Here is a 26,244-nt window from a genome sequence, read left to right as displayed (position 1 = left end):
ATTCAATGGGTACTGATAATGGTCTACTGTGAGTTTTTGCTAACTTTTACAACTGACAGAATGGTATTTAGTTTAGGTTTAAGGATCTGTTTCGTTATACCAAAGTAGTTTCACTTATTTTGTTTACAGCATTATCATTTCTTGAATGGAATTTATGAGGAGCTTTTTAAATGGAAGAAAAGCTTTTCATGGACTCAAGAAAATGACTAAGTAAAAAAAAAAAAATCCTTTTTTGGAGTGTTTTCGCTACTGTAAAACATGAACAGAATGTACTCCGTTGCACAGTAACAGTTAATTACTCCTGAAATATGCCAACATTCTGGCAAACAAAAGATTTAAAAGTGTTTCTATGATTCTCAGTGAAACTAAAGAGTTGATAAATCCCATTTTAAAAAGAGAAAGGCATCAATTCCCCACCACCAATGCCCCGTGGGCACAAGAGGCCCGGCCTGTTAGGCGATTAGCCCGTCTTACATTCCGGGTGATCGGATTAGACGATTCCCACAGTCTAGTCTGAAACTACTCCCGACCCGCAGCTCCGGAGAGCATCTCAATATCCAATTTCACAGCTTTCTAAACCTGGATCACACAGGCTATTTATTACTGTCACAGTCTTTGTGTTGGGGGGTGGAAGGGGTGGGGAGTTAGCTTTTGTGTTTCATCTGTTTCGAAGCAGGAAGACGATCAACAAGAGAGAAAAAAGCGTAATGAGTGAGGGACCTGTGGTGTTGCCTGAAACCTCCCAAAAACACAGGATCCTTGTTAAATTAGACAACAACCACGCTTGTTTCAGCAGTCAGCAGCTTCTCCAAGACCTTTGATCCGCACGCCGGCCCCGGTGACTGAAAGAAATTATGACCCAGGTTTGTGTGTGTGTGTGTGTTTGTGTCCTGCAGCACACTGCAGAGTGCTCTCTAATTGATTTAAAAAAAAGAAATGCAAGAGTAAAGAGTTGACTGTACTTTGAATTTAGGAATCACGACCTCTGAAGAAAATGAAGGTGTTTCAAAAACTTTTTGATTACTGCTCAGAATTATACTCAGAAATGGTGATTCTGAACAGATGTAGCCAAAATAGAGCCTCCTAGATAATAAAACCATTTATAAGGCCGTCTTAAACTGGACCAGCAGCTGTAATAGGGGCCTCCATTATAGAGGCTTTATAATTTCCCTGCTTTTTCCTCTTAGAGCCTCTGTTGTTCCTCTGAATTACCTCTGAATGATTTATGCTCACTGGTCTGGCCACTGATAGACCCTGGCAACACAGATAGAAACACACTTAGGGCTTTTTGGTGTGCAAACACGCTGTATTAAAAGCCAACTTGTTTCAAACAGCCAAACACATTTGCTGCGACGGGGGCCACTCGGTGTCATTTCACTTGTCAAACACTGCAGTGTCACAGCCAATCAGGAGACTCCAGGGGCAGCACAAGCCATTTAACCTGAGCAAACACAGTGCGCTGTGAAGCCTGAGGATGACTTAAGAGCCTGAGCAAACACTGGCGAGAGCCATCGGGCACGAATCAAGGCAGCCTGGCTGAGGACAAGTCACTCTGGTAATGGGTTTGTGATGACTCAAGATCGAGCGGCCATCTGTTTGTTACAGTGGGGGAGGACCACAATTCACAGTTCAGATACACAGAATATTAGCCGGTAGTGCAGCAGAGGAGGGGTTTTGGCTGGTGGCACAGGATGTAAAGCATATGTCCATAAATGGTAAATATGTTGATAGCTGAGGCCCTGATTCCCTGAGTTGGGGCCAGATAACAGGATTTGCATGGCGATTTTCAGCCTCGGCGACAGAATGCCTTTAAAAGGTGTAAGACAACTAATCCTGCAAGTGACCTTCACACTATTCACGACATACAGGTGGAAAATGCTGCAGTGCTGTTGTCCCACCAGCAGCTCACCGCTCACATGGAAAATTCACCACATATTTAAAGCACCAAAGTGTTTGCATTGGATTTCAATGATGGGACTTTGAATAAACCACAGTCATTTGTGTTCGGTCTGTAACCGTGAAGTTCATTTGAACAGTCAAACCACATACAGCCTCTGACGCAAAAACTGGTTCTCCTTGCACAGAGCTGCTCAGGGATAGTCCGCCTATGTAGTCCGGCACTTTACAGAAGGAATCTTACCTCTTGGAAATCCTTTAAGTGAAAGAATGTCAAGATACTTTAAACCCATCTTTGAATTAGTGAAATGCACTCAGTTAAAGTCCTGCTGTTAAAGTAGCAGGCCTGCACATAAACTGCTGGGTTTTATATGTTACTGTAAACCACTGTATAGCATATAGTGTTTTACATCTATAAGGCATAAACAACTTGGAATCTGTTATCTTTAAATATAGATAGGACTGTAAATACATGTAGAAGGTAAAGAGCTAAAAAAAAGTACAAATACAAAGTACAAAGAATTATACTTGAATAAATGCACTTAATTTCTTTCCTCCACCACCAATGATAATGTCTACATGTTCCAATAATCTGCTTAAATTAAATGTTGGATTATATTTTCTTATGTGCATTTTCTTCTTAAGAACAGAAGTGTGGTGCTGAAATATTTTTGATAAAAATATTTACATTTGATTATAGTGCTCAGACAGTAAATACACAGGATATAACTAATTATCTAAAAAGGTAGCCCCGTCTTCACCTCATTGACCTACTTTTTCAATACTGAACAAGCACTCTTTACTCCAGTTTAGTGCCATTTTAAGAGGAAAACCCAAAATAGAAGCGTCATTCATCATATTAAAAGCCGCACTGCTGTTTTTACTTTTGTATATGTCGGATTAGATGTTGTTAAATATCCTCGGGGAAGCAATCAGGTGTTTAAAGTTAAGGGCAATTCCCTTCCCTACAGACAATCAATAAAAAAGAAAAACCTAAGCGTGGGGACTGTAATAGGCTCGGCTTGTAACCTGCTCTGACAAATTAAGGCAAGTGGTGTTTTTTCATTACTTACACATCCGTTTTCATTTTTCAAATCAGTGGAACCAATTAAACAATGCTTCCTTAAATTAGTCATTGATTTTTAGCAATAGTGACACCTTACAAAAGGAAATGATAACTTTAAGGGAGTGTTGCTGCTTTTTTTGTTGCTGTTTTTTTTTTCCATTACTGCCAGCACCAGACACAAAAGGACAGAAACAATTCACCTACATGAAAAAGCGAGGTCTTAAATTAGCCATTGATTTTTCCTCAGGTGTCACTTTGGTTAAATGCTTTGTGATTGGGAGTTTTCTTTCCAACTTGGAAATTGACAAGAGTCTATAATCTGCTAGTCTACACACACACACCTGCTATGGTGTTTTCTTTTCCCACTTCCACTTTGTAAATTTATGACCTTGTCGGGACAGACATGATAAATATTCAGCTTGATTGAAAAAAAAAAGATTTATCATATGTAAGGAATACATAAAACTGCCAAGAGAAGAAACACTGAAGCTCTTAAACTTTTCTTTATATTATGATCAATTAAAACATTTGAGAAGTGCTCATCACTTTGTTTTTCAGAACTATTTTATTACAGAATTTTTCCTATTGCCAATCCCATCCCACACACGTGAATCTTGAGAACAAAATTCAGAGTAATTTTTTTAATGCTGAAATTGACGGAAAAAAAAGAGACAAAAAATAAAGAGAAATCCAGAATAGCAGGCCATAGCTGCTGCACTGTTTTTTTTTTCTTTTTTCCCCCCTGTTGTCATTTTCTCGAGACTAGAAAATACACTTACAATTTGAAGCAGCAACAAAATGTGCATTTACCTGATTATACAATGGAACAATTTAATATACCATGATTTTTATTCATCACATTATAAAACTCTAAATATTTCTTTTACGTTGTTTTTTTTTTTTTTAACCAAAAAGCAACCTATTAATGGCAAAGCAACAGTTTTTAAGCAAAATATACACCTCTCGTTCACCTGGAACAAAACCGAAAACAATTCAAGGGAGAAATTCGATTTTATATCTTTTTTTTTCCTTTTTATTGTCTGTGCCAATGAAATCAGATGTTTTTTGTTTGCAAACATTATCCTGAATATGAACTGACTGGCTGCTGTAACCACTTCGACTGTACATACACTTTTCACCTGTTATCCATTGAAAAACTGAACACCTGAAGGACGAATGAGTGACTCCTGCTCTGACGCATTACACTGCTGTTTACAGTGAATGACTTATTTTACAGCAGCCTGTAGCTTTGTCTTCGATCCTAAACACAGGCCATTCACGTGTGACGCAGAGAAAGTATTTTTTTTGTCATCCAGACATTTTTTTTTCCCGGAGTGCGTCCTTGTAAGTGAAAGTCTCATCTTTACTGACCCACAAGGTTGTTGAGCTGCTGAGGATCCAGTGGAGTTTATGTCATTACAACACCTACATGATGAAATCTACAGTCTGATTGGACGACGGGCCTTGACGGACAGAGGTGCGGTGTTCAGACCGGTGGCGAGGCAGTTCTCACTGATAGCTAAATGTCTCTTTTATAATCACATTACTTTTTCAAGTCTATAATCATGTCACTTCACCATAAAAGTATCGTTAACACGTTTCCAGTACAGGATGAAGACAAAAAGAAAGACAGTCAAACAAATGGCCATCTTTTGTGAGTGTAGATGAGACGGTTTCTTTAGCAGGAGATCAAAGTGACCGTAAATTAGTCCAGTCTCGTTAGGGCGGCACATGCTCAAAATCATAAGGACTTCAAAAAACAACCAAACAAACGGAATGATTCCCACATTAATGTACAAACATAAATGAGTAAAAAGCCAATCACATAGCTAGCCCCCGGCAGGCTAACATCGTGCCATTCCGGTCCATAAAGTGCACTCTCCATCTTGCTGTGCGGTCAGAAAGACAAGAGCAAAAGGACGTGTACGTGTTTGAGACAGAGGGGAAGGGAAGCGCCGCTGCATGTGTGTGTTCAGTCTAATTCCCCGAGCGGCTGCGAGTTAGAGGACACGACAGTCTCATGTGTACGGATGGAGGCAGCTGGGAGGAGGGTAGGGTGGAGGTGTGGGTTTTGTGGGGCTGACGTTAATAAACGTAGCCCTCGCTGTAGGGGTGCGGCTGGCAGTAGGGTCCCTCCTGTACGTATGCCATGTTTTCGTCAAAGTGCGACAGCGGCACCGTGTCCTCCTCGTTGATCTGCCGCTCCATGTCAGTTTTCAGCACCGGCCGCTGATTGTCAGGAAACGCCATGGAGAACAAGGCCTCGGGGTCACACACGAACTTGTAGACATATCTCTCGCCGGCCACCTGGAGAAAGACGGAGAGGTCTTGTTTTTAAACCATTTTTCCACAGCATATTCTACAGTGACTGAGTGTAATCTTTCACTTTAATCCACCAGATGGAAAAAAAAGATTAAATATCTTTAAAAAAAACAAAACAAAACATTTTTTAAACTTTTAAAGCTGATCTCCAAATGTCATCAACAATTCTGCTTTGGCCTCCACACTGCACTAAAGAAGAGGTGCTTTGAGCTTTAAGTGTTTTCAAACAAGATACAGGATTAGTTAATAGCATTTGTATCCATATCATTTGATGTTTGTTTACAAAAAGCTTCATTAAAATCTGCAGTATTTGCATCTCTGCTCTCTCATTATACTCTCTGACTCATGGAGCCCCGCCCCCACTCACTAATGCCGTGTGACTTTTGCGTTTTCACACATCGAATCTGATCTAAATTAAGCCATTAAAACACTAGCATCACACATTAACACATACCAACCAACCAAACGAGACAACAATAGTCCAGTAACTCGTAAATAGTATCTGCTGGCTTTGATGTGGATACAATGACTTGACAATTCTCCAATCGTTAAATAGTCAAATATTTTAAAAAGTGCACAAAAACTACTTTTAGGTGACTAAAATGCTTCGTGCTCCTGATCTAGAGCACAGCAGCACGTGGCTTTAGCTTCTGTGCTGGTACCCTTTGTTGCTTTGGGGCATCCTAACCACCATGTATTGTTTTTTTTTGTTTGTTTTTTTTGTGGATCAGTGTTTTATACAAACCCACTTCAAACAAATGAACTATCCCCAACCTAAGCGAAAACAGCTTATCCATTAAAAGAGTTATTTTAAAACACCAGAATAAATTATATAGAGTGGTTTTACTAAGTTTTCTAAAATTATCTTTGAGACACTGATTGCTTTTTTAAACGTCTTATGTCACACGTGTATTTGGTCGAAAATAAAGGAGCTATAAACTGTTCATCGCTTCTCAGAGGTAAAAGTGATCTCAGGAGCAGATTTATGTTTTCTTTGCTGTTTCTTCCTTATTTTATTTAAACTTGGCCAGCAGTTCTTGACCTCCAACCAGCAAAGTATAATTCCACCTAAAAGTGCTCAACCTCTTCTGACCGGCCTATTAATGAATGCTTTCTGGAGATGCTTCTAACTGTCAAACTAATACCTCAGGAAACAAAAAACCTGACAGAAAAGTGTGTTTATCCAGTATTCTGTTAAAAAAAAAAATCATTACTCTTGATCTGAAGTATTTTTGCATAAATAATCTTATGACAATGATCACAGCATATGCAGTGTAGGTCCTAACTCTAAACGCACTAATTGATCTGAAAGAAACTTAGTCCAGTACCAAGTTAATCAACATCTATACAGCTTATGGAAATTATTTGTATAACACTCAAATCCTTACAAATTATACATGCGTGGTAGCTGATCTCAAAAAGAATGGTCATTATTTGCACATCTATTGTTTTTGTAAATATTTTCCTGAACAATTGTTTTACTGCAGGGACACTTTGACGTAGCTGGTTCATCAAACAGTGATGTTTGATGGTGATGATGTAACTGATTACTTTCCCTTATATAATGAATATGTAGCTTGCAAAGAAGAAGAAATATATGTATTTATTACTCATTTGTTTGCTGTTTATAAACATCTGTTTTTGGCATTACTACATATACTACATAAATACTACATGCACTATAATGAAGATTAATTCAAAGAATAACTTGATAAATTAACATACATATCTGGGTTTCACTTTAGTAAAGCGGACACGAGCCGCAAGCCTGGCAAAAACTGATTTTTGCACACAATACAGAAAAAAGCTTTACAATTACAATTTCTCAGCTATAAAGTGTAAATGAACTTTTTTAGCTGTTTCACCATTTTTGAGACACTCTTTTCCTTATATAAGGCACCTGGGGGAATGGGAGCACCTTTAACACAGGCCAGGTATAGCAGCCAAATGAGTTGTTTTCATACTATGTTTACATCAAAAAAATCTTTTAGAAAAAAGGTGAACAGTTTTGGATCCCTTTCAGTGTAACAGATGAACTATAATTGGTTGATACAATTTTTGTATTTTTTTTTTTTTTACCTTCTGCATGATTCCCTTCTCGTAGTAGTAGCGCAATGATCTGCTGAGTTTGTCGTAATTCATCGCTGGCCGGTTCTTCTGTATCCCCCACCGACGTGCCACCTTTATCACACACACGAACATGAAGACAATAAAGACAGTCAGTAAACAGAGCATTATCAGAAAGCAAACTTATCTAACACAAACGAGCACGGTTGCCCTGATTTCCAGACAGGAACGCTGCAGCAGCTAAAATGTTAAACAAACTTAGCGATCCATATTTTCCTAATAACAGTAATTAGAGCGCGTCCAGCTTGTGCAGACCTGACCAGGGATGTGTTCATTAGGAGCTTGTCACACACCCAGCGGAGGAGGCAGCAGATGTTACAGCACCTGTCTACCAGACCACCCGCCACCCGGCCTCACGGTCCAAACCCACAGCCCCACGGCATTCTCTTAGCTGCTTGCTTTTTTTAAACTCTGCTTTTTACTTTCATTTTTGTTTGTTTCTCACAGTTTATCTCCTATAATACCTTCCCCGATCAATGCAACTGTGTTTTTTCTGCTTTTTCTTTTTCACATTTTTTCTTGTCCCCACAACCGCTGACATGCTGCAAATGCAGAAACCGCTACCTAACGTTTGTCTGCGGCGCCTCAAAGCAAATGCGTTTGGTCACCTGATGGCATGAATGGGGCCCCCTGTTAGGTGCAGCTGGCTCGTGCTTCTAGACACCATCGGGCTGTGTGGACCACTGCCCGGTACTCATCTATCTCCTCCATTCTACACTTTCACCCCCTGCCTGCACCCTGCATCCTCCTTCATCCTCCAGCAGTGACTGAGCCCCACTGTGTGTGATGTGGCCATACACAAACCCTGCCTCTGTTTCCATTTCAAAAGGCCCAACCGCCAACATGGGTTATATTTTTAGGAATATGTCCTGTGAAATATTTAACAGGAGCAGGTCATCAGGGTCACTTGGTTGGCTTTAGTGTGGACTGTAGAATATATAACCCTCTGAGGTCCAAGTCATCGTCTGTGATGATCCCAATCCTAACTCCAAACCCTTACCCCAACCTGTGTGTTAAAGAAAAGCAATAATATATATATTTTTAAATGTAAGAAGTTTTTGCTCCCTGTCAGTTAGAATGATTCCTCTCTTTGTCTTCTGATCGGTAAGAACTATTTTTTAAAGAAGTCTACTGCATTTTGAGAGCAGAAAATATTACTGATTCACACGTTGACCTCTGACCTCATTTGGTTTTGCAGTGATTTACCTTACCTTCTTACCTTCTTTCACTGCTTAATCACTTCATTTTTTTAACCAAAAGTCTACGAACCAAATATATTTAAGTTGTAATTACATAAAACGGTCCAAAGCAGCAAATATTTACTTCTGAGTAGCTGAAAGTAGGTAAACCTCTTAAAGATTTTATTGAACAATATATGTAGTGAAATACAATGCAACATTTACCTAAGACTGTCCAAAAAGCTTAAGTATAAAAGCCATGAAAAATAAAAACTGATTTTTTAAAGGAGGATTACAATATAGAAAAATACGATTTTTTGTGACAGTGCCTTTTGTTTGTCTCTTACCTCTTCTGGCTCAATGAGTTTAAACTCCATGCCACGGCCGGTCCAGGCAATGAAGTGGGAGTTGGACGGGTCATCCAGTAAAGCCACCAGGAACTGCCAGAGCTGCAGCGAGCCTCTGCGCTGGTACGACGGGCCCTCACGGTACAAGCCCGACTCCTGTTTGATGTCGCCTACAGAAAACGGGGCAAAATGGTTATTGTATGATGGGCAGAATCGTTGGTACGTGGCATACTTTTCATTTTAAGAGTCACTGCAGGACTCACCTTCCACCTTTTCAGGCACCACGCAGGTATCGTCGTAGAAGTGCCTCGCCACTTTGTCAAACATACAACCTGGAAAACAAGATCGGAAAAAAAAAGATCGTTTGATATCACATGAAGCAAAAACCTATACGTGCACCACCACAACATCCACACGTAACATCGTTGGTACCTTCAGTCCTGTTAGTGTGAGCCAGATAGCCGTCTTGCCGTAAGTAGACAGAATGGCAGCTAGGCACTTCTGCTGAAACCCAGGCAAGAATGAGAGTGGGTGTTAAAGGGCCCGAAGGCAGCATTAAGAACACTATCTCAGTTATCTGAGAGCAGTCAAAGCCTGTTCACTCAATGCACCACTGGCTCTGATTAAAGAAAATGCCCTTCAGCATCAGCGCTGCGATGGCTTCCAGCCACGGGCGAGCTCACTATATCACACTGCCGATACGAGCCCCGAGCATCTCCACTCAGAGGAAGATTTACAACTGAATAAAACACAGCGCTCGTGTGAAAACAGGAGCTGACACGATGTAAGTTTTTTCATAATACGAGGGCTCATGATGATTATTTTACACACGTTCTGAGATCAAAACTAAACGGACCTGCAGGTGTTAGTTTCTTTGACGTTTTCGCTGTGCAGCTGCAGCACGTTTAGCTAAAACGGTTGACGTGTATCTTCTCAATCAGCTTCTTATTATGACTGACTGCATCCAGTGTGAGTATACAGTTTTCTGCCAAAGCTGTTTGCTTTGTTTCACATTTTATTTTTCTTCACGAGTTCTTCACTTGTTTGAAATGAACACATGCTTTTGTAAAACAGTCAAGATATACTACCAATACATTCAAAACGTGAACAAACACTTTTTGATGTTGTTTATGATGCTTTTCGCTGTTCATCAGGCCACGCCCACACTGGCCTGAGGAGACAGATCAGCTCAGTTCTTCAGTGGTGATAAATACTCGCTGATTCTATACTTTATACATATTTAACATTGAGTCCTGATGTTTGAGCAACATTTCAGCTGATGTTAAAATAAACTGCGCAAAATGCAGACGGTCACTTTTCTGGGGTCAAAAAGGAACAATTCACCCCCCCAACACACTTCCTCTGGTTCTGTTTTTTTCCAAGTTTAGATCGTTTTAATGCAAATTTGCCAGGTTTAAAGATATCAGCTCTAGAAATATCTGCCTTTTCCTAAATCGCACCCACCTTGTTGATTTCAAAGCACCTCTTTTCCTTATAAGATCTACCAACCAACTAAAATAGATTTTTGAGTGAACTGCACCTTTAAAAGTTCTCACTCGTGGTTTATCAATATCATGGCTATAACAAGAGATCAAATAAAGACTTGTGGTTTGAATAATTCTTAAACCAAAAATGTAATTTTATATAGACATAAGCAGTTTTTTAAACCGTAGGTTTAAATGGTTAAGATAGAAATGCCCCACTACATAATTCTCTTCCTTCATTTACCGGTTGGATTTACTACATTGTCCAATCGACTCTTCCATTTACTGTATATGTCCAAACCTCCCACAACACAGATGAGATGCTGCGATCAAAAAAACAGCCAAATGGGCTGCAAAGTGAATGTTCAATAAACAGACTGAAGCCCTTCATTTAGACCCATAAACATTTCTCTGAGCTTCATCAAAGTAATGGACTTGTAGAGGAAATTGCTGCTAATGAAATTACCAGATCCCCTCCCATCCTTCTCAACAGTCCAGCTCCAGTCAACATGCCCCACTGTGGCTGCTAATAAATTCACTCTGATGCTCCTTCTTGGACATCTTGGTCCAAGTAGTGGACACAACACAAGGAAGACCTTTTGGTATTTTAACAGTTGATCGAATGTATTTCACCACTTTTGCTTTATGAGTGCACACAATTCTTTGTAGACAGTTTACTTGTATCAATAACAATTCTTCTAATTGTTAAAGCCATTTCATTTATCTATGAAAAAACACTTTGCTTCACCCGGTGAAATGTAAGAATTGACTGTTATTACTAAAGAGAAAATCAAGCTGCCAGTGTCATTTTGGGCTCTGTAATTTTTGCCTGTATTTGGCCAAATTTGCGAACAAAAAACCCGAATAAAACAAGAGAATAATGGTTGATGCAAATAACATTGCTGCAAATAGGCCAGAAGAAACCCAAGAAACTGTGAAAAAACAGGGTTATTTTGGACCGAACCTTGTTTTTCTTTTCTTTTCTATTTTTTTTTTCTCTTTTTGATACATTTTTCAGTTGTGCTAATTGGCATTTAGAAGCCACATAGTTGTGAAACTCGGTAAACACATCTATTGCAAAGTAACGTTGCCACTGGAAAAGCGAGAAAACACCAAAAATCACAGCTGCCTGACTCCTCAATGACAAAAACTGCAGAGCTGCTGTTAGGAAAACCAGGTGTAACTTAAAGAGATGTGAATGAGGCACCACATGTTTTGGTGTTTGGAGGTTGCTTTTTCCCCCTGACTGGTCACACACACTCTCCTCCAGCTCTTCCTCTCCTGGGTCCACTCTGTCGCCTTCTGAATGAACCCGGCAGTCCGGCGAATGTTCATTCATGTCCCGAGGTAGCCTCAGGCTCCACAGAGGCTCCACAGAGCCTCTGGCTGATGATTAGGTCCCTTTACTCTCTAACCGAAGGGAGCGGACAAGCGTGGGAGGGCAGATTCTGGATTGTGACCAGGCTCAGCCCCCTCCTTTTTTTCTATTAGAGCACCACAGGAAATGGCGAACAGCACAGACACCCAGCCCAACCAGATCCCCTGCCCTAATAATGGGCAAACTCAATAAAACCGCCCCCTCCCGCCATGTCTTCTCTCATTCCTGAAATGATAATGCTCTGGCAGCTATCACTTCTCTGCTCTTTCACTTACCAGAGGAGTTTGAAGGAGCACAAACAACAGAAATCTTTTCAAATCGCTCACCTGAGTCATAGGTGAAGTCCCTCGGCTCCTGCTTGATCATCATGCCGGCTGGGTATGTGTGGGGAATAGGGGCCCCCATCATGGCCGGGTGTTCGAAGAGGGGGTCGGGGTACTCCTGTTTGAAGCCTTGAGGAGGGAAAGGGATGTTGGGCTCCGACATCTGCCTGTGGTAGATGGGCCGGCCGTCCCGAGCCATTGTCGGCGGGGAGGGAAACGAGTGGCAAGGCTCTGAGAGCTGACGTCGAAATCTGAGACAGACGACAAATTCAGTGGATTCATGACACTGACTCCTGATTGTGAACGACTTGATGAGACAAAAAGGAGATAAATCAAGAACATGTACATTTTGTTTTACTAATCAATGAATCAATAATAGAAGTGAAAATTCTGAAATCCGTAATGATGTTTTCAAGTGCTTGCCTTTTTGTTTCCCCTATGTTTATGCCTACAGGTGACCAAAAAAAGCAAAAAATAAAGGAAAGGTTTGGAATATTTGTCTGAAAATTGAATTAAAGAATCTCAAACCAAAATCAAATATACATGTTTATCCTATGGCACTTGGCTTGTGGTGCTCATGGGAGTAACTCAGAAGTAAAATGCCTCTTGTGTCCTGATTACTCTAAAAATCCACAAAACTTGTTTTGAAAAGTTTCATGTATAAAGTATTTTCTATATACAGTGCACATCCGCCAACTGTGTTACTGTGCAGAGGGATGTTAATGTTAGCTAACTCTATTCTCCTTTAAGAATTTGAGAATCACAAGGGAAGTGTCATTTAAATCCATTATATTACATTATAAGAGAAATCTGACATTTTTACTCCTAAACTGGAAAATTCACACCTAAAAAGATCTTTTGCTTGAAATAATTAACTTAGTAGGTCTGTTTGTTGTTTTGTTTTTTCCATTCTGCTATTGATTTATTGAATGAGCTCTATTTCAAAGCACTAAAGTCAAGTGATGACCACATGGCATTCGATGGTTGGGAAAGTTGTCGTTTGCAGGCCCCGCCCACTGAGGATTCACTCAATGAAAAACAGAAACTCAGATGTGCATCTGCTGCTGTGACCTTATTGTAATCTATCCTTGGTACAACTGCCAGCTAAGATCACCAGATGTAAATGTGATGTAAATGTAAGAGGCTGCAGGCTGCAGTACCTGTGGTCCATAGTGTAGGCGTTATCAGGGAGAGCCTGCGAGGGCGGTATGTGGGTGTAGGTCCTGTCTGGTTTGGGCGTTGGGGCCGTCGTGGGTGAGCCATGATGAAGTGGGGACACAGGGGTGCTACAGGGGGGTGTCACTGGGCTGGAGGGCTTCATTCCTGTGGGCTGCTTCTGCTCATAGGCACTGGGGTAATAGCAAGAGTCAAAGATGCCTGTGTTACTGCCAGTGTACGTTACACGATTTAAACTCTTTTTAATTAAGGATTATTTAACTGATAGCTTCGTCTTAAGATGCCTGTATTTAGGGTAGTTTGGAACAAATGCCCTACCCACTCAACTATCCTTTCACTGTTTTCTAAACCGATTTGATTTACTGTATAAATTATGAAGCCTTGTGAGCAGATGTCACAAAGTGAAGAAATGCATCACAAACTACCTCAGGGCATTTATGTCAGACTGCAGTTAGAATCAATGGCATTTTAAACCACTCCATAATCAGCGGTTCCAGAAACCCTCTGATTCAGTTCAGTTATAACAGACAATTAAAACTAACATGACTGCCATAATCTCACATAAATACCTCTGATTGGAAATATCTCGTTAATGTCTTCAGAGTCACCACCCAAAGCTGTACATATCTCGATGTCCTTTGATTTGCAGTTTGGAATGATTAGCAAGTCATTTCCAGTTAAATAAAAATTACAATGCAGAATGAAAAAGCCAAAAAAGTGTCAAATGTATAGAAAGCATAAAGATTCTTCACCAAGAGTAAACTGACGATAAGCTAAAGTGAGTATTTAGTCATCACTGTCCTACAATAAACCTTCACACCTGCATTTATTCCTCTGTTAAAGTGAGGAATGTGGAACCAAATGTTATTTTCTGTGTTTTCTTTACAAATCTGAAAAAGGTATCATGTACAAAAGCATTTAAATAATTTGTAAAAGATGTTTTAAGTGTCGGTGGGGGGGAGCCCACCTGATGCTGTACGGGCACTTCTCTCCATACTGGAGTTTGAAGGGCCGCTCCTGGCTACAGTTGGAGCTCAGCTCTGAACACGGGCTGTGCAGCTCCCTCTTGATCTTCAGCTGCAGTCCGTGGAACGCCACTACGATGGGAAGGAGGAAGAACAATTAACATTTACACTCTGTCAAACTGTAACATTTTTTAAGGTTGTGACAATTTTTTTGTTCATTTAGCAGCAGACTGTTTCTGGATTGGCTTGTAAGTACCTGAGACAGAATTCGTACAATCACAGGACGGAAAAAATAAATGAATAAAAACTAAAACCGCTGTCTTCATTTACATCTGACAGATCATTCACAAAAATTAAATGAGATGATCACAGTCTGGAAAAAAAATACTGCTTGTTTTATTTAAGTACAGCAGATTCAATTTCAAAACTTAAAATACAATTAAATTTCAGAACTGCACACAGCAGCTTTACCCACAATGGAAAAAGTCATGTTACAGTGCAGATACAAGCAGGCATGAATGTGCCAAGCCATCACTAATTAAGAGAACTCGTGATGGATATATTAAAAACACTTGCTTTTCTAAGCATCCATCTGCCAAAGGATATGACATCTGAGGCCATCACTTACACAAACAACTCACTTCAAATCCCATTTATTCAGCCTTTCCTGACGGGGACTCTGGTAGTGAAATATGACAATCATGAAACAGGGTGTGCGGTGAGCTCCGATAAATGCTTTATCTGCTTTCAGCTGGCTGTCAATAAGTTCCAGACGACAACAACAAGTCTCATTGATCTGAATGGGGGCCTGCGATCTCTACCTATGGCCCCACAGTGAGCCCGGTGCATCTGAGAGGCTGTTAAGTGCCTGATCAGTCCTGATTAACATCCCATCATCTAGAGTCATGATCAACGCTAATCCAATTGACTGTGCTTCTGAAGAAAAAGCCAGTCAGTCAGAATGAAGTCAGGCTCAGGTTGCCTCGCCAATCGCGTCTCACCGCGACGGCTCACAGAGCAACAGCGAAGCCATCCCACAGCGCTCTATCAAACACAACAGAGGACCAGCCGCGGTTGAAGACGATTATTTTTGATTGATGTTTTAGACTGAGAGATGGCCCTCTCCTTTTATAACCAGGAATTATGAATGGAGAAAGTCCATCAACTCTTGGTCCAACTCAAGTGCAAACATTTAGATATTTGAGTACTAGAGAAACTTAAATATGTGGCTAAGGACTGTTTTTCTTTTAAATACAAGAAGGTCTCTGAGGCTACAAGGAGTTGAGAGATAAGGATGTTTTGAGGAGTTTTCTCACGGCTGACAGACAGCTGCTGTACGAGCAGGGGTCGATCTGCCAACACCCCATCTGACGCACAGTCGAGCCCCCTGGGTGATGGGCCACACGGGCCCGGCATGACAAAGCTCAGGGGTTGTTTGCAGCCCTCGCTGGGGGCCTGACCTTTTCTGGGTCATCGATCGGAGGTCAAAGAGACATTTCCTGAGGGGAGACCTTTGTTGACGCTGGCATCGCAAAGCCTTGTTAAGAGATTATGGACTCAAAACAATACCTCAGCTTTGGCTGTCAAGATCACAATCAGTGTCAGGCTAATTACAGTTTACATTAAACACACATGAATTTGTTTAGTTTAAGAGCCGACTCTTGTTTACAGCTCACCTGAAGCTGAACCATAATTTCTTTCTTTATTTAACAATAAATGACATTAAAACAACGTCTATAAAAATGCTGCCGTTAAACGTAAGCGCCACATCAGCTCTAAACAATGGCTTCATGTGTGCTGCAGCACAGGGCATTAAATTAGAAATGGAAATGTCACAATAGATTTTGTCAGCGGGGTGCCAAGGTACACAAATCAATAGCGAGGGCATTGCCTCTGACTAAAACAGAGACTTCCCTTTTAGTCCAGAATGTCATGCCCATCACTGCTTGATTGCTCTCATTATCTACATATTGATTAACTAAGATGGTAGGCAGTTTTAAAGAAGAGGCAGTTAGAACAATTACTGGGTCTATTTTGAATGCAAATGTTCTTTTCTTCGTTGTACCACTGACTTAAACATTGGGCAATTTGCTTTAGCCTTTGCAGTACAGATTAAACAGAAATCTTTCCTTTAAACATCGTGGCACATGCAAATAAAAAAAACCTTTTTTTGCATTTTCCAACAACACTTAATTCGAATATTTTTATTTTAGCAGCCGTTTGTTTGCCAGTCCTTTCAGTACACTATCAGATAACTGTTGGCTCCGGCTGTTGTCAACTTTGAAGGTACAAATTGTGCGTTTTGGCAGAACGGGAGCCTACGTTTGGCAGATATTTCTCTAGTCCATTCATAAAAAAATACAGGTCTTTTGGCAACAGCGAAAAACCTTCCATTCCATTTTCACCTACTGTAGGTGCTCGCCTTTGCTGTTAAATGATGGAGGCTCAGATCTGCTGGTAACGTGTGGCCTCATTTTACACCTCCTCTACTCCTCCATTCCCTGCTAAGTTATGCTAATGGTAAGCATCTGTGTTGGAGTTTGAGACAAAGAAATTTCTCCTCTCCTCCTTCAGCCTGAGGACACTTTCGCTTCGAGGCCGCTCACATGCTGGTTCTGTGTCGCATAGACGCAGAGTGCAAAGTTGACATTGAGAGAAGCTGCAACAGCTTCTCATGAGGAAAGATGAGTCTGGCCATGAAAATACAGAACACACCAGCTTATGTGCTGCAATATTTAAGCCTTCAAAATAAATGTCTTTCCTATTCTTTTCAGATTTTTTATTATTATTCTGTTAGGAATATAAAATCACAGCTATTTCACTATTGTTGCCAATTTTATTTCAGCAGTACAGGAACAAAAATTTAGGGGTAACATTTATTTTCTTTGAAAACATTCATCTCAATAAAATAAGATGTTTCTTGTTAATTGTAGCAGTTAGCTTACATCGATAGCAAACTAAATAGGACATCTTGGCTAATGCTAACTGTGCTAACTGTTAGCTTGTTTTACGTTTGATTTAAATCAAATTTGATAAGTTCATTAATAATTCACAACTGTCATATTAATATCTGTTGTGAATTATTTTAATGTAAAATTCAATTTTTAGTTTTTTAAATCTGAGTAAATAATGTATTGTTTTTCTATTTTCACCACGCTATTGAGGATAGGATGAAAATTATTTAAAGGGCTAAGCACTGTAACCTTTACAAATTTGGCTCAAACACTTTTTCAGACTCAGTCTTTTTCAGATTAATACACATATACAACACATACATGGGCAGTACTGAGTATTTTTGGAGCAAGGAGGTAGTATGTGGGATTTACACAAAACAGAGAGTGCCCACGTTGATCGTAACAAAGGGAGATGTTACCCAGTGCAACAGTGTGAGTCACTTCAGTGTTTTTGGAGCAACAATGGAGCTCACAGACGAAAAAGCTGCTGTAACTGATTTGTGTGGAATCAGTTGTCTGTTAGCTTTGGATTTCTCACTAGATTCGGTGACATTAAAAGTATTTAATATTGCCATTTTCATAACGGCCCCTATCTTCTCACTGCCTTTTCTTTAGGGTTAACTTCCAGCTTTATCTCTCCTCACCTTCACCTTTCTTTCTCCCTGTCTCACCGTTTGCCTCTCCATCTCTCGGCTTGGTGAAAACCCATATGGGAGAGCTGCCGGCTGGGATGCCTGCTCATGCGCCCAACCACGGTGCCCTCACCCTCCTGCCATCTGTTAGTGCCTCTCCAGCCTGCTGCAGGTTTGCCAACAGGACAATTCAGATGGTCAGCAGTCTCCTGCCACTATGGCCACCCACCCTGGCTACCTCTGAAGGGCATCAGGACAGTCTTGGTGACCTCTGGTTATCTACTGTACACCACACTAGTCCATGTTGGGTTTTAGGCAAGGCTAAGTCACACCCATAGTTTAAATGTTTTGCCTTTAACACAGCAGTTGTCTTTAGTGTTGTAGTGTTCTGAACAATTATAAAAAGTAAAATTAATGAAACGAATCAAATAAAGTGCAGACATTTAATGGATTTTTTAGACTATTATAACTAGTTTAATGCAGTTTTATGTGTTTAGATTTAAGGCGCATTTATTCACTTTTGGAGCAACTTAAATCATAAGTTAAATTAAAAGCCAGATCAGATTAGGACATCTAAAGTCAAGTGCCTGTAGCCAGGCAAATCCCCTCAGATTTGTCATTTCCAGAGAGCAGGAGTACTCGTGGCAAAATAAAGTGAGAAGAAAGAAAAACCATTCTCGGGTTTCTAATCTAGCCCACCAACGGGAACCTTCTCGATAATCTCAGGCTGTGATCTGAGTCACATGGAGTTAAAAGGCCTGTGATCTCGCTTGATGCCAAATCTCTTACAGCTTCATTTTACCAAACTGTTATCTGTGACCACTAAATCTTGAAATGCAATTAAAGTTGCCAAACTAAATGTCAGATGTGACCTTCTCTCTTTGTTCTTGTTCAAAACTCTAACTTCTGCCTTTTGTTCAACTTTCATTTGCAGGTTAAAGGGTGTTGAGGACACCGGGAGGTTTTGTATTTTTTCTCACAGTTTAATGTGCATTTTGGCTCAAATGAAAGACATGTGCTCTATCTGGGTCCCACTGAGTTCCACTCACTCAATTTCTGTCCCCACCTTGGCACTACTTCCTCCAGAAATGGGCCGTGCCAAGTAACCAGTCACCGTGTGCAACCACCGTATACAGCCAGGTGAAGTACGACCAACTAGCTTATCCTCATCACTGTGAGTGAAAAATGAACTCTTGTCAGACATTGGAAAATGTTTTAAAACTTTTAGGAAGTATTCTTAGAAACAGAATTTGTCCTTTTGTTGGATAAAATATGTAGAGCAAGGAGGAAAAAAGCACAAAAAAACAGATCATACTTGCTTTCATGCTTTAAAATCTCCAGTGAAGGATAGGGAGTGTAAAAGAAGGCCAGCCAACCTCCAAGTAAATGCAGGAGTACTTAATATTACACCGCCTGATTTAGAAAATATAACCACACTCCATGGTTTGCACAAAAAAGGAGCTTGGGGAAAGGTCAAGGAGGAGCATATTTTTAAGGTTTTATTAAAAAAGAAAATTCAAAACAGACATCAACTGACAGCAGTTTGGACTACCTGGAGTTAAAAATACCACTTCAACTACCTAAAAAAAAGTTAGCCACAATATTTTGATGTTTTCTTATGCAAATAAGTCACAGTGCAATAATATCTCAGTAGCGGTCCCAAGAACAACAAGGGAAAACAGAGACACACACACACACACACACACACACACACACACACACACAGATAACCCCCCAACCCAAACCATGCACCTGTAGACCTGCACGATTGCTGCAGCTCTCCTGAGAGCACTTGTGCAAGCAAAGGTGAGGGCACTGAGAGACATGGAAAAACACACACAGTCACTTGCTTTTTACGCCAGTACAAACACACCAGTGAAGGTGAGTGAAAAAAAAGAAAAACGCCACAGATGTTCACACACACACATAAACATAACACATGCACAGACAAAGAGACACAGAGAAAAGCGACATGGTTTCTTACTCACAGTTTTCAGTCTGGAAATCTGGAACGAACTGCTCATCATTGTCGGGAACTTGAGCTAAAGACACGAGCAGAGAAGAAGAAAGGGATTGATTGTTTCTGATGTTGATGGACACCGCAGCACTGATCACAGCTTTGTCCTCTGGCAAACAGTCCTCTGGGATGTTAGTTTGGCCAATCCCAGCACTGCCTGCTTCTGTTGTCAGTTAAAAAAAAAAAGAAAAGAAGCCTAAAAAAGTGTTTTTAATGTGTTTATCATTTTAAATGTGCAGAAGATTTCAATATGCTGTAAATCTTCAGAGTCATAGAAATAATCATGCAAATTAAAATCAATTAATGAATTTAAAAAAACACATCTTAATAAAGATTTTTTTTATCCATTCTTAAACTTTCAGTCGTTTTACGCATTTGTTATCTAAATATAGCCCAGTTGTTCAAATGTCCATTTTCTATGCACTTCTTTTCAATTTTATATCTATATCATTCCCTTAAAAAAGAGAGAGAGAAAACAAAACAGCAAAAACACTTTTGATTTGTTGTAGAAAAAGAGCTTAATTTAATTTTTTTTTCTTTCTGAAAATAAAATCTGACTTTCACGGCTTGAAAAGGGACAAAAAGTCCCCAAGACGACAATTCTGATGCAATCAAAAGACTAAATAACCTTGAACTGCTGTGACTAACACATTCCCTGATATTTACTAAAGCAGTTGAGTCATATTTTCCAACAAACTCATACCTGACAGATAATATTTTGACCGTCTACTTTCACTTCCTGAGGTCGACTTGTCCATTGACTGCTCTGCAGCCTCGGCTCTCGCTCCTTGCCAGCAGCCAAACACCCATTGTTAACAGTATCTAATTGGCTTCTTCCCTACTGGTGAATCCACCTGTACCTACCGAGTTAGGTCTGTTCCAAACCCTCCAAAGCTTCACCTGCGCTTCAAACACCCCTGCACTCAGGCTAATGCTAAAATAATGAAGCCCTGCTCCACTCGGGCTCCAATTAGGCATGTACATATTTATATAACACATATTTACACTCAGTGACAGTTCTTCATGTCCCTTAAGTTTCAGTCTCTCTGGTGATAGGCAAAAAGAGATTTAAATGTGTCATTAGCACATCTATTTATAAACAAAATGAGCTGGATCCTCATTATCACAGTATGTGCAGCATGCCTTGACATGTCTGGAGATCCTATTTTTTTTTTTTAAATGACTGATATTCCTTTTTTGTCACTCTTGATGTGGTCAAGCGTGGGTTTATTTCTCTTCCCAGAAGTGAGAATTGAGGAGGGTAAACAATTAACAGATGAAGAGGAGATATTGCTCCTTATTTTCTAAAAATGTCAAGCGGGTGCAGACGCCAGAAAATAAATATGCACAAGCAACTTCACTCCATATGTTTGTGTAGTAGAGCTACCAGCTCTCTATTTTGGCCTTTTGGAATTAAGTTGGTGGGAAACAATTAAGACATAACAGGAGATTTTACACAGGGCTACTTTTGTAATAAATTAAAGAAAATGTAATAATATGTAACAGATACAGTGTTAGGAAAACACTTACTCAAACCTTATAAAGAAATCAAATTTTTCCTAATAAAAAACCAAGTTCTTAATCAGCTGAAGCACCACAACATCTCTCGAAACTTCAGCGGACACAGAGGAGAAACAATAAAAATAAATTAATAAATTAAACACAAAGAAGGTGGCAGTCTCTCTGTGACCAAAAGGAAGTACAGGATGGATGAGTCACTGGCCTCAGTCTGTGAATGAGCCAGCTGATCTCTACAACAAACTCCTGGGGAGAACGGCAGAGTTGGAAATCTGCCGCCATTCACAAAACCAAAAAAAGGAGGGAGAGGGACAGAAGGAAAACAGGAGCGAAGGTAAAGAAGAGGAAGGTTGTAAACACGAGGCCTGAGACTATTTGAATGGTTGTCTAAACCTGCAACAGCAGTAAGCAGGGCTGAGTTTTAAACAAATTTATCATTCTGCCTGTGACGATTTCCAAGACAAATGACCATATCAGCACAAAAATTTTGCAGAGACACCAGTGCGTGAACAAAGGAAAAAGGAAAAACAATCTTAAAGCAAAAAATCTGAGAAGTACAATACATTTTTTGTTGTTGTTTTGACAAAAAAAATAAATAAAATGAGTTTAAAATACTGTATGGAAGAAAGAAGGTAGATGTAGTTTTGGGGGGGGAGGTCACAGATTCGCATGTCAACGATCAACCTTCAACATCTTGGGTCTCGGGAGTCGGAAATTCAGTCTGTCGCTCATAATTTCTCCTCTCGTTCCAATTACCTGAACTAATAAATCTCAGAAATGGGAAGGTATTCCTTTTCATCTTAATGGACAGGAAGTCATTCATTAAATCTACAATCTTGAGGCGCACATCATCACATTGATCCATGACAGGCAGAACTGTAATCTTTAACAGTAATACCTCTTATCAGCCGCTGTCTCTTTTCCCACTTTGGATACTGAAATATTAAAATCGTGTCTTATTCTTTTACACACCCTGCGGTGCGAGCCGCGACGCCTCATCTCACCTCGCTGCCGCTCCGAGTCGGCTCAACTCTTCCAATATCTGTTTTAAAGAATACTTCTCATTTTTTAAAAGCTTTGGATTGCACTGCGAGCGTTTTTACATGTGTTAAAGAATAGATGGAGCGAATAAATGATTGAGTCTTCTTTGGCTGCGTAAAGGGAGCAAGCGAAAAATTCATCTCGACACTCTTCCAGTAAATGTTTTACGACTCTATCCTATGGTTAAAAAAAGTATTAAAGTTTATTTAATTATATTGCACACGTTATTCTACGACAACTAGAATTATTGCTTTACGACGTGTGAACTGTTAGAAAAAAAGAAGGCAGCCTTTTATTGCTGCAAACGGGTAACAGACCACAAAAATTCTAAATTCACAAACTGCAGATGACTTGATTGACTTAAATGAAACAAGACAGTACAGTAAAACTAACATTAGCGTCTCATTAGACTAAATGCTTTTTGGTGTTAATGTATTTAAATGAACCAAATTATGAAGCAGAACATTTTAGCATTACAATATAATAACTCCAACTCCAGTTTTATACACTTCTACGAAATTTTCAATTTTAATATTTCATTATCAAACCTTAATTTAAAACTATATGAAAAATGCACATAAATCAGTGAGTTTCTAACACATATAGCACTTTATACATTAGCCAACGAGCTATAGTAAAGCAAAGTCTAGAATTAGTCTAGTATAATAATAGTCTAGTACAATAATAGGGGCAATTGTAATCAAGTGACTTACAAACTTCATTTTAACCCTGTGCTTTGGACATTTTGCAGACAAAACACTAGAATTTGTTTTAATTGTTCTGGTTTATATATATTTGCAAAAAATACTTCAAAATCCAACTTTATAAAATAGTTGTGTTCTCTCACACTGTACAACTTTACACCATCTGTTTGCAAGCAAAGCAAACACTTCACATATATCTCAAATTATACTTCTTACTGTAAAAATATTTTTTTACTTGGATATAAACTTTGAGATTACATGCAATATTAAGGTACGTTACATCTTTCTGAGATGTCGACAAAAAAGTCCAACATGCATGCACAAAGAAATACAGCAAAAGTGAACAATATTCACCACTAACCAAAACTTCGGTGCTGCAGACACGGAGGAAAGAGGACGCTCGCACTTAAATCCTGAAGCATCACGTCTCAGTTAGACCACAATGAGCAAGTCTTGCCATTAGAGAAAAAAAATTTAAAAAGCAAGAAAATTGTAATATTAAAAAAAAAAAAAAATCAATTGTCGCTTTGAGAGCTGGCTGCTGTTTTGGAAGTTTGCGGAGAAAAAAAATTTCTCATAGATCCATTCTCTCTTTTTTTGCCACCAAGAAATGAAATTGAAGAAGACAAGGTGAAGGTACAGCTGTACAAGATAGAGAGGTGTGCTGAGAGGAAGCAAAGAGAGAGAGGGAAAGAGAGAGAGAGAGAAAGGGGAGAGAGAGGAGATGACAGAGTGAGTGAGAGTAAGAGAGCTGGTAGGCTACAGCAGAGCTCTGGTGGAGGTGGAGGTAGTGGCGGCTGGCGTGCAGCGCGTTAGCTCCTGCCAAAAGCAGAAGAGACAGTGAGCGTCGGAGAGCCTTCTCCTGGTAATTTGTGATGACACTCTCTGGGTAGAGCCTCCTCGGTCTCCCTCAAGACCCCTCGCTCACAGTCTCTAATGTATGCATGACACACAAGGTGCCTCTTCCACACAGGCTTTTAATTGGACTGCGACGCTAGGCATGTAACTCCAGGCAGCAGCCTCCCCCCCCCCCCCCCCCCAACACTCACAACCTATTCATTTTTACCCATCTCTCCTCCTTTTTTTGCTCAAGATTTAAAACACTCACCTTCTGCTAGCCAAGTCTCCTGCAGCTGACTGAGGTCCTGGAAGAGCTCTGAAAGGGAAACCGAGGCAGAGATCAAGGTTTGAAGGCAGTTGAAAAACAGTCAAAGCTCAAGAGAAGTATCAGAAACAAGTGCATTCACTATTACTGGCTGATATGCCATTGGAGCTCACTGGGCATGTGTGCAGCTAATAACAAGTCAATTTGTGTTTCTGACCACTGAAAAGAGGCTTGTGAGAATCATCACAGGCCGCTGTGCTGTAATTGAGATTCTGTAGTTAGCAGCACAGGTGGCCACAAACCAATTGAATTTTGCTAAATGTTTAGAAGCCGTGAAATTAACTTCTCCCTCTGTCCTACCTTCAGTGTCCAGAGCCAGGTCGGACTTAATGAATTTTCTCTTTCTGTCATTTGCTGGCCTCTCGCAGCTCGTTGTCTTTTCTTGCAGCTTTTGGGAAAGAAAGAAAACACACACACACTCATCAATTTTTCTTCTTCTTGCTGGAGCAGTAATTCTGTTGTTGGCTGCATCACATGTGCAACTGAAATAGCAAATGAAAGAGCCTCAATGAGCCTCTGATTAATGCCTCACACACTTCTAAAGCTTGACCCATGCAAAGGGGTCTGTGCTTCACTTATCAGGCATAATTAACAAGTTGTTACATGGTGCATAACCAATAACACAGGGTAAAGTAATGGGCACCTTGTTTGGCTGTTTATCTTTGATGATTAGATGAAACTTAAATGGTCCCTGAGGGAGAAATGAGTGTTGGCAGCAGCAGAGAGAAAGACAGAGGTGAGATCAGAACAAATAGAATGCATTAGAGAGAACAGCCATCCACAGTACAAAAGGCAGAAAAAATCAAGATGAAGTATTTTCCTTAATGGGGTGGGAGCTGGAAGAAGAGAAGGATGAGTGAAACTGATTTCATTTCAACTTTTCTTCTTTTGAGGCAGTGATCACTCACTCTGGAGTTATAGTAAGGCACTTGCTGATCGTGAAATCCATCCATTCTGCACTGTTGTGGCTTTAACGGGCGAGCAATCTGCAAAGTCTCCAGTCTCCTGTCCGGCCACCCTTCAAACAGGCAGATAAATAGGAAGCAGGAATAAGGAGGAGAAGAACTTCGGGTTTAAATCTCTGTTTTATTCAGTGTATGAACCCTCTGATATTATTCTGAGCCCGGAATGACCGACGGCACCTCCGGCGATCATGCGGTACAGTTAAGTTGGTGCGTAAACGAGCAGCGCGCTGAGCTAGAGGGCGCACCAAATGTTTTTCGCTCTGTAATAAACTTAGAAATGAGAGGAAGTGTGTAAAACTGCAGGTACTTACCTACCAACTTCGCGCCGCTTTCATTTGCTGAGAGCTACAGAGCGGCTGCAGGATCTCCACAGTCCCGGCTGCTGCCTGCGCCTCTCCCCGCTCACTGTGTTGCTTTCTAGCGGCTTGGCATCGCCTCCCGGGGCCTCCCATGGAAACAAGCCGCACTCCGTTTCCTATTGGTTGTCAATGTCTTTCACTGGATCAGATTGCTGGCAGTCAATCACGCACGGCTGCAGGCGGTAAGCGCGGGCGAAATCAATGACAACATTGTCGTGCGCTCATCTCGCTTTGTTTAAGTTTGGACTTTTGCGTTTTTAAGCCGAAACTAGCCACCAAACTTCATGACAACTTGGTGTCACTATTTTGTATTTACACTGAAACACATGCAAACTGCACCTGCACACCCCCGCCCTCTCGCGCACGTCTTCACCCCCTCTCCTTCTCGTTTTTTTCGCAATCGCATACAGTGTGAGACACACAAACACACCACTCACTCTTCTCCCGGTCAAGTTTGTGTCCATGGTAACGGTGTTTTGAAGAGCCTCCAGGGGGACTTGCTGAAGCGCCAGCTCTTCCCTCTCCTGTAAAGGGATACTTTGTTGAGACCTGCAGAAGGCACTGACCTGGAAGTAAAGTCCAGGAGCAGCGGGCAGGAAAAAAAATCCTACAAAAAAAAAAAAAAAG

The 26,244-nt window shown here is 40.4% G+C and overlaps 1 protein-coding gene across 6 annotated transcripts; it reads right to left on the bottom strand.

The window, feature by feature from the left end:
• Nucleotides 1-4,038: 4,038 nt before the first annotated feature.
• etv1 (ETS variant transcription factor 1) lies at nt 4,039-26,000 on the bottom strand. Of its 6 annotated transcripts, none has more exons than XM_086312279.1 (13): nt 25,570-26,000; nt 25,202-25,311; nt 24,594-24,681; nt 24,237-24,284; nt 19,837-20,028; nt 14,265-14,394; nt 13,282-13,470; nt 12,125-12,372; nt 9,369-9,440; nt 9,200-9,268; nt 8,937-9,106; nt 7,364-7,465; nt 4,039-5,269 (listed from the first exon to the last, which is right to left on the bottom strand). In XM_086312279.1, the coding sequence occupies exons 2-13, from the start codon at nt 25,244-25,246 to the stop codon at nt 5,048-5,050; spliced, it is 1,575 nt and encodes a 524-aa protein (XP_086168405.1). In that variant the 5' UTR covers nt 25,247-25,311; nt 25,570-26,000; the 3' UTR covers nt 4,039-5,047. The 6 variants fall into 6 exon arrangements, with proteins under 6 accessions (XP_086168405.1, XP_086168406.1, XP_086168407.1 ...); XM_086312280.1 differs by having other exon boundaries at nt 25,574-26,000; XM_086312281.1 differs by having other exon boundaries at nt 19,837-19,890; nt 25,570-25,998.
• Between the last annotated feature and the right edge of the window lie 244 nt (nt 26,001-26,244).

This window comes from Aulonocara sp. 'chitande type north' Nkhata Bay, linkage group LG11 (genome assembly GCF_057382095.1).
Source record: "Aulonocara sp. 'chitande type north' Nkhata Bay isolate Kocher_YH1m ecotype deep benthic linkage group LG11, A_spYH_male_GT1.1, whole genome shotgun sequence".
Taxonomy (NCBI): domain Eukaryota; kingdom Metazoa; phylum Chordata; class Actinopteri; order Cichliformes; family Cichlidae; genus Aulonocara; species Aulonocara sp. 'chitande type north' Nkhata Bay.
Note: the sequence above shows the minus strand (reverse complement) of the source record. Positions and strands in the feature narration are given on the sequence as shown.